At 36.4% G+C, this 9,816-nt stretch overlaps 1 protein-coding gene across 1 annotated transcript in view; it reads left to right on the top strand.

The window, feature by feature from the left end:
* LOC150104415 (rho guanine nucleotide exchange factor 10-like) overlaps positions 1–2,192 on the top strand; it is a 172,413-nt gene extending 170,221 nt beyond the window's left edge. Inside the window, exon 7 of the mRNA XM_090396364.1 lies at positions 2,112–2,192. Coding sequence (XP_090252490.1) covers positions 2,112–2,148 — 37 coding nt within the window. The 3' untranslated portion in view covers positions 2,149–2,192. The remainder of the gene's footprint in view (positions 1–2,111) is intronic.
* Positions 2,193–9,816: the final 7,624 nt, after the last annotated feature.

A 9,816-nucleotide genomic window follows, 5' to 3' on the forward strand; every position in this document is an offset into this window, starting at 1 on the left:
TAAGAATTATGCATTGAATCGATAGATTTCGACGAGAGCTGTTGATTGACACTAAAATGAGCATCGTACCACGAGAGAGTGGAAGTTTCCGAGGCGTGCTATCTGAAGGTCACTGACAAATCTTTATTCCTTCAGCTATCAAATGATATAAGTTGGTTTGGCTACCTTTAATACTTTAGAAATTATTAATCCAAACCTTATCGAATGATTTTGTTACACTCAACTTTTCACCCCATACCCCCCCCCCCCAATAGCACTGTTCTGAATTTAAAGAAGTATTCATGTCAAAAAATATAAACTATATTTATGCAATAGTACTATCTTATCCTCTTTCCACTCCTTGGGCACTTTCCCGGTAGCTAGACTTTCAATTGAAAAGCAGTGGAGCTATCAGTTCCTTAGTGCCTTTTTCTTAAAACACATGGTGAAATTCCATACATCCAGAGTAGTACTTAGTGTTTGAAACACTTTCCTCGTGCACTTCTAAACCTTTAACATTCCCCATCCCTCTAGAAATAAAACTTGCTATTCTGGAAAAGTTTCATTTTTCCAGAATAAAGTAATAAAGTAATCATTAAGCTGCACTGACTACCTGACCTCCCTCTCTATCTTTTCGACGGAGAAGGAGGTCTGGTATCAGAATCATTCATCCACAACTATTTTTCCTATTGGCCACTTAATTTTAGTTCCACCAAAGAATTGGACAGAGCAGAAATTGAGCTGACGTTTTTGGACTTGAGGCTGTTGATGGACAATGTAGTATGTCACATGCTTTACTGCTTCATTGATAGACATTTGACTATCAGCATAAAATTTTGTTAGATGAGGAAAAACTATTCCTGTCAGCCTGGTCCATTTTCCATATGGACATCCGTGTAGGAGAATATGGTTCATGTGAAAACATTGTGCAAATAACAAGAAAATTATCACTTCCATAGATGTCTTAAACATCCCATGTGACCAGTGAAAAAATGGTAGAAGAGCAAATTGTAAGTTCTATAGCAGAATATGAGTGAGTAGGAAGAAAGTATTGAGTTTCTTATTCAAAATAGAGAGGCCATTATTGTCAAGGACTCGTTCAATGATTCAACGTCATCCATTTGTGTTTGTACTACTCCGCAGAGTGTTGTGCCCATTAAAGTCACCCATAACTATGGATTAAGGCAGTTGCAAGATAAGGCTATCAAGATCGATTTAGTACTACTGCTTCCAGAATAATATTATACTGAACCTGATGGAAAGGAGTGCAAGTGCCCACTAGGATAGTTCCTCTATAAGCAGAACCATCTCCAGTTCTGTCCTTGCATACAACAGTGAAATTCCTTAAGTAAGGGTCCTCATTGAATCTTAAATATGTTTCTTGCAGGTTTAAATTTCTTCAGTAAAATCTTCATATTGGTATTCTGGAAAAATCCACAAACAGTTCTATTGTAAATAAAATTTTTTTATTGTTTTGGTTTTGTGGATTTGTCCAGTTTTCAGGAGGTTAGGGGCTTATATTTATCAACTGATTTTGGGAAGTATAGACAGCCAGTATCAATCTCTTCCTCTGGTAAAACATTCAATACATCAGATATGTCTTTTTTTTTTTTTTTTCAAAAAAACTGAGTCTACATATATGACATGTCTGTGTCAGAAAACAGAGGTGTAAGTTATCTCAAGAAGAGAAATGATCTTGTTTGGTAAACTGGATGTTGAAGTTAACATAAGGCATTATTATTAAATGAGAAGCCTATCACACCACCCCAATTCATCAACTTTTTGAAATATATTAAGCGACAAACTCATATGGTAACCTAACAAACTGATTTTATTAAATAAAATATAGTTACTGTTACTACCATTTTACAAATAAGAATTCACTTTTGGTAATCGCATATAAATAAATATGACTTATAAAATAATGTCTCTTGATTATCACTTAAAGTATAAAAACAAAAGACAAATATAACGTACTTCAATATTATTGTGTTTAGATAATATTTATTTATTATTTATAGATTGTTTGTCACAAAAACTTCTATTGCAAACAAAAGAATTTATTTTGTTTGTTTATAAAAAATGCCGACTATTTCATATGTGCGATTATAAAATATTTTATTTCTATGTAGCTCAGTGGACGTGGCGTTTGTACACCATGGTGCTTGACTGCACGAAGGAAGACTTCTTGGTTTAGAATCTAGTTGGCGACTGGAAGAAATTTTTCTAAGCCTTTTTTTCGACCGGTTCCCGAGTTAGTCGATCTCTGGCATGGGCAAGTGGGTTGTTCGTCCCGTAAACTCAAGAAAATCGACCATAGAACCGACATTATTTCAGACAATAAATACGAGTGTTAGGGGTCAGGTACCACGAGATGGCGGCACTTGTTGAGCCGTCTCTCTTTACTGCGTGCCGCTTAATTAGTGATAGCCTTGGTCCAGCTATCTCTGATTGGGTACCAGTGGAGATTGAACTGCCCATTCATTCTCCAAACGTTAGATAGGGCTAAAACGGCCTCGCCTACTCCCTATATATGAGAATAAAAAGGCATTAGCTGATTATATATATATATATATATATATATATATATATATATATATATATATATATATATATATATCATGAAATATTTGTTTAAAATGATAGCCCTTACAGGATGATTGGCATTTGTACACAAGCTGTATTAATAAAAGTTTTTGTGTGAATACGGTTTTTTTTTTTTTTTGCTCGACGATGCAAGCCCTTTGTTAAAATTTTCGTAGCTCACCATTGCCTCCATGGTTTCCAAAATTCAAAACCTTACATTTAGCTGCAGTAAACTGACATCTCTGTTAATTTTCCAGCTTATTCAAATCCTCTTGAAGAGCCAAAAGATCAGCAGTATTAATAATAACCCTCCCAAGCTCCGCATCACCTGCAAACAAATGACTGAATTTATCCCTGTAAGTCCAGTGATAATATGATGATCGTTCCAGTACCGAATCTGTGGAACACTGCTTGTAACCTTCCTACTCCTTGATACTGCTCCCCATATCCAACTCTTATATCTATCAGAAAGTCAGTTACCAATCAATCCAATGCAATTTGAAAACAAAAGGTGTCATGTGGCACCGTGTCAAATGCTTTTTCAAAATCCAAAAAGGCTGGGTACATATGCCTTACTCTAATCCATTGCTCTCTTGTCCTTATAAAAGACAACTGCATTACTAAAAAAAAAAGTCTTCAAATTCCTGCTGGCCTGCAAAAATAATGTTGCCCATTTCTGCTCAATTTGTAAGTTAGTTCTTACCATTCACCCTTAGATTACCTATCCCCCCCATACATTACTGACAGCTAATAATATAAAACTTTAATTATTTATTGAGTGTTTTCCTTTATCCAAGTGTTAGCAAACAAAGTTTGTGCCTGAAGTACTTTCAGGACTGGAGCAACTCATGGTAAAGGTGGTATAAGTTCTCATCACTTGCCTTAGTATCTCCCATAATGCAAAGCATATCTCCTTGCGGGATGTGCTTTGCATTATGGGAGTATAATGTATAATGTTAAGTATTAAGGGAAGGGACACTACCTAGACCGGTTTCAACCTTTACTGAGGTCTCATCGGTGGGAGCCAGACCCCGAGGTGGTGATACTTAGGTGGAAATAATGGAGAAGTCATATTTACCTATACAAGTTGCCAAAGGGTGCCAAATTGCTAATCACTTGCCTTTGACTCTGCCCCCCCTTTTGAAGACTCGACACTCAGTGGCTGCCCTGAGTGTCGAGTCTTCAAATTTCGAGTCATCAGAATTCAAGAAGAACCGGCCTACCAGTCCAGAACTCGGGAGGTTGAGCGCCGGGGGGGGTATAGTCCCCCTAGTATATATATACATATACATAGATACAGACATTAGGGTGGTCTGAAAAGTTCTCGCCCTAACAATGAAAAAACGAATTTATAATTTCAAAATTATTTCAGCATAATCTCACTTACGACTAATACATTTATCACAGCCATGCTCCATGCCATTATCCCGTCCCCATAGTGGTTCTCAGCAAGATCTGCAAAATACCCGTCTACAGCTGCAATCGCCTTTTGATTTGAATAAAAACGCTAACCAGCGAGGAAGTGTTTTAGTTTTGGGAAGAGATAAAAGTCAGATGGAGCCAAATCTGGGGAATAGGGTGGATGTTCCAACAATTCGTAGTGCAGATCCCTTAATTTTCCCATTGCACCTTTGCATAATCATTTTTCATCAGGACAATGCACCTTTGTGGGCAGGTGCATTGTCCTGATGAAAAATGATTTTTTTGTCTTCTAGTCTAGTTAAAAGATCGGAATAATTTAGCTGTAGTAAACTGACATCTCTGTTAATTTTCCAGCTTATTCAAATCCTCTTGAAGAGCCAAAACATCAGAATGTTAATTGCTGATGTTTTGGCTTGAATTTCAACTTTTTCCAAAGTTGAAATCCGCATTGGTAACAGCAGCAGCTGTGCATCAGTTAACTTCATGGTCTACAGCATTGCCATTCATCACCCAAGCTTCCAACCGGTTTCGAACCTTTATTGACGTCTCTTCAGTGGGATCCAGACCCCAGCGGTGATACTAAGGTTGAAGTAATGCAGAAGTCATATTTCCATATACGAGTTGCCAAAAGGTGTCACACCTTATTAAAATAACCTGGATTAGGGAAAGTTGTTGGAAGTTTTTCCACTTAGTTATACTATAAATTAAAGATACCAAGAAATTGTATACTTGGCTTAATCCTTTATCCAAGTGTAAGCAAACAATGTTGGCGCCTGAAGTATTATCAGAACTGGGGGTAACATTAGTGAAGGAAGTACTAGAAATCAGAAACGTTGACTGTTTGAAATAGTCTAGAGTTATAAACTAGATTCCTGGAGAAATTGGTTTCATTATATACCTCAAATTCCAAAAGAAACTTATGTTCTGTGTAATGTAACAATGGATAGTTTAAAAATTCGTAATTTTTAAGAACAATATGAAATTAATTTGATTCCGAGAATTTTAAAAATATTCAGAATCACTTCCAAAAAAATGCCCTGAATTGAAAAAGCGAGTTATCAAGAAATTATCAACGATTTTGCAATTGTATTATCATTATTATTAAGAGGGGGATAAAAAAGGCGTAAGCTGATTTATTATTATTATAATTAAGACACCTCCAGAGAGTCAGGGACTAATCAAGGAAGGCCACACATACCTACGCCAGCCGTCGTACCTGTAATTGAAATCATTCATACTATGTAAACTCATTACATTCAGTGTCAATTCATTTTACTCGTGCATTACTATGAGAAAAGAATCAAGCTCTCATCCCCCCCTTGATGACATTCATTCTCAACTTCAAATGATTCCCTTGCATCCTTCATACACCTCCATAAAATGAAAAATCCCATCTATTGATAACCTGTTGATCCTGTCAGATGTTTGTAACTTTCAATCAAATACCCCACTCCCTCCTGTTTGTTGCTGTCTGCAGTCCACCAGTTCTCAATGTGTCTTCGTGATCTGTATCCCACAATCCTGATATATTATTTTTAAATATACATTTTTGCTCTCTCTCTGTGTCTATGTCATCTGTGCCTATGGGAGTTGCCAAAAGGTTTATCACCTTTTTTAAAAATTACTCTGGATTTAGAGAAAGATGTTGAAAATTTATTTATCACTAGGTTAGACTATAATAGATTTAGTTTAATCCTTTATCCCAGTGAGAGCAAACAAAGTTTGCGCCTGAAAATATCTTCAGGACTAAATATAGTGTTGTACTATCTTATCCAGTAAGTAGTGCAACACTCCCATAGGCACAGATGACTTGCTACTGCTTCTGCCTGGTATCTCCAGCTCTGGGCCTGGCTCCCACTGAAGAGACCTCAATAAAGGTCGAAACTAGTCTGGGTAGATGGCCAATCCCTTTAATGCATAACAGTATACATATCCACATAGGAAATGTGTTTTGCATTATGGGAGATACTGGGTTAGAAGTGCCTGGTAGCTTGCTCCACCTTTGCCACGAGTTGCCTTGGTGTTGCACTACTTACTGGATAAGATAGTACAACACTATATTTAGTCCTGAAGATATTTTCAGGCGCAAACTTTGTTTGCTCTCACTGGGATAAAGGATTAAACTAAATCTATTATAGTCTAACCTAGTGATAAATAAATTTTCAACATCTTTCTCTAAATCCAGAGTAATTTTTAAAAAAGGTGATAAACCTTTTGGCAACTCCCATAGGCACAGATGACTTGCTACTGCTTCTGCCTGGTATCTCCAGCTCTAGGCCTGGCTCCCACTGAAGAGACCTCAATAAAGGTCGAAACTAGTCTGGGTAGATGGCCAATCCCTTTAATGCATAACAGTATACATATCCACATAGGAAATGTGTTTTGCATTATGGGAGATACTGGGTTAGAAGTGCCTGGTAGCTTGCTCCACCTTTGCCACGAGTTGCCTTGGTGTTGCACTACTTACTGGATAAGATAGTACAACACTATATTTAGTCCTGATATTTAGTCCTGAAGATATTTTCAGGCGCAAACTTTGTTTGCTCTCACTGGGATAAAGGATTAAACTAAATCAATTACACGCAACAGATGCTTGAAAGCGGCTGAGTGTATGTGAGAGATAGTTATCGTACGCGGGTTATCGTACGATAACTATCGTATCCCATAGTTATCGTATGTGCAGCTGCCTGATTTATTATTAATTTATTTATTAATTTTTTTTTTTTTTTTTTTGTGGTTGTAAGTGCGGAGACGGTCGTAAGGTGTACTGCATATCAGCCACATTCCTAATTACCTTCTATCTGTGCAATCATCAGCATATATTGTATGTCTCTGTCAAATCCTTCCCAATGTCATTTTTGTACAGATTGAATAACAGTCGACCAAAGACTCATCCATATGGTACACCACCGGTCCTTAAATCATGCAGACACATTCCCATGTACCATTTTTAAATATTTGTTAGTCAGTTATCCTCTTCTCGATGCTAATATTTTATAATTTAAATATAAAATAATGGTTCGCGTACCGTTCAAGCCAGGAGTATTTTGTTCGCCAATCCACATTCTTTAAAACCCCAAACACAAATCAACCATGCGGGCATTACAAATTATTTCGATAACATTGGGGATCACAAAAACTGCATTAAAAAATACGGGAATAATAAAGTAAACTAACAAATTCAAACCAGGAAAAAAAAAAATCTTACAAAGCAACAGAAACTTGTTTCAAAATAAATACGATAAAACTCATTTGCATCGATTTCATACAAAATCCAACCTATTCTATAAAAAGGGAAGTAAAACGGAATGTGAAAATGAAGAAGAATTTCCTTACTGAGTGTTCCAGGTGCACAAAAGGGGGGGGGGAGAAGGGACCTGACATCCCCCCAAAAAAGAGGGAAAAAAAGTAGAAAATTCTCCCAAATTCTTTTCTTAATTAAAATTATTTTCTTTTTTTTTATTTAAGTTGTGTCGTGTCTTCTATTTCTATACTACTTATGAATTATCGGTCAAATGAGGTGAGAATACCCGTTAGCTCTCGGGAATCACGACCGTGTGAACACAAGGCGAAGTATTGCTAGGGCGTAGCGAGCGCTACTTCGCTTGCCTGTACCGGGCCAGGGGAGATCACGGGTATCGTGTATTGGCATTCATTGCAGATGCTCAGATTTAATCCTGAGTGCGCCACTAGTTCCAGGTAAGAGAGTAAGAAAAATTGGAGAAACTTGAAGAAACACAGGCGGTTCAGGTCGATCAGGAGTTGTCAGGATCAGATTTTCACTTGAGCACAAGTAGTTGAGAAATCATAGGAATATAACAACGATCTCTATTTAAATTTTATAGATCTGGAAAAAGCCAAATGACAAGGCACCAAGAGAAAAGCTGTTCAAAACGTTAGAATTATATGGTGTGAATGGGACATTATATCGAGGCAATGCATGATATATATTCGAGTTGTAGTAGTTAGAATTAAAGGATAGGTGGTACCAGCAGGTGATTAGATGCTAAATTTATATGAAACAAGGGCACTTATTAGCTCTGCTATTAATAATTCATCCTTATGGATCTCATCATGAAGGAAAGTGACATTCAACCTCATATCAAAATTGGATATATTATGCTCTGAAATCAAGTAAAAGTTTGCCGGATTCGTTAACTAATTGAAATAACCACTACATCAAATATGACATGAAAATTAGTAATAGAAGAGCAAATGAAATCATAAAAAATAGAAACATAATAAACTTCAACTGCATTATGAATGGGAAAATCTACAGAACAAGTAAAACATTTCATTTATTTATGCAGTTTTAAATGATGGCAAATTAAATATGAAAATAGAGAATATAATTAGCAATGCCAGTATAGTTTGAGTGAAATGAATTATAATGGAATAAGAGAAATTATCCAGAACATTAAAGTAGCAGTATTTAAGACAGTGCCTAAGCCGGTTTTAACTTATTTAGCTGAGACGAATGCAAAGTAAAAACAGTTGACAAAGGCTGGAGACCATGGATGAGCGCGTTCTGAAAAAAATTAAGGGAGTGAACAAATATCAATGTGCAGAATCCTATTAAAAATTAAGAATTAATCGGAGATTGCTAATATACAGGATGTGTGAGCAGAGCTTATCTCAGGTCACTTAAACAGAATCGGAAAGGAAAGATTAGAAAAGTAGATGTGTAATACAAATATATCAGGATAAACTGCCATAGGAAGATCAAGATTTTGGTCGAATCATGCAGTTTAAAGTGGGTTACAGGACTGAAATCTAAGATCTCGCTATATCGGAGTCCTGATATCGAAGTACGTTAGTGATAATGTAAATGTTCTGTATGCCCTCTTGAGTATACAAATCAGGAATTTGAAGATGAATCCGAATGGGTACTTTTAACAAAAAGTTCAAATAGCGACTTTTCAATTAGTAATGTTCATCTCAGCTTCCCAACCTACACATGTCCTTTCACATAAAGGGAAAAACAGTATTTACATTTCTAGATTTGACAATGTCAAATCTTGAATTTCTCTGTAAGATCAATTCTGGCTTCAAATGTCCTTCTTCTTTCACTTATGCATTTGCTGTTTTTATCGCTTTCCAAATTATGATTACTAATATGGCCATTCATTATTTGTATTTGATGTCTGATTATCTAGAGAACACATACCCAAAAGGTGAGGTCATCTTCCTTGAGGACTTGAAGGTTTATAACTCAAACTAGGCTTCCCTTTTCGTTTCTCCTATTCAAACCAAAAGGGACTTATATTTGCTATTTGCAACAATCGCTCAAATTTTATTTCTGCCCGCTAGAAGAACTGTACTCTTCTGACATCTTTGATCTCTTCTCAAGTAGTTCTCCTGATAAGTATACCGCAGATGTCAGCTCACCTCTCTTGCTAACTGACGATGACTATTGTTTTTCTCTCCTGCTCCAGCTGAGTAAATGAAGTAATTCCTAAAGAAATGAAGATTTTTTCCCCAAAACTCGAGAATACCGCAAACAAATATGTTAAGGCGCTCGAAAACAAAAACTTCAACTTTACACTCATCGTACACTGCCATGCAACATCTGCAAACAAACGGCTATGGTACCATTTGTATCATCACTCAGAGACAAGGTTTCTAGTCTGGCATCATTTCATTCCTCCCATTCAACGCCTGCATTAGTGGCCAAAGCAAAGCATCCCTCTTTACCAAAAATTGCCCACTGCATGTCTTCTAATATTTTCGTGAGAAGAATTCTGACGTATAAATGTCTTTTTTGGTTATATTATCACCACTATTTTACTTTAAATCTGTGCTCCAAAATTAATGTCCATCCTATATCAT

This window comes from Typopeltis vanoorti, chromosome 8 (assembly GCF_054136105.1).
Source record: "Typopeltis vanoorti isolate ZY-2024b chromosome 8, IOZ_Tvanoo_1.0, whole genome shotgun sequence".
NCBI lineage: Eukaryota > Metazoa > Arthropoda > Arachnida > Uropygi > Thelyphonidae > Typopeltis > Typopeltis vanoorti.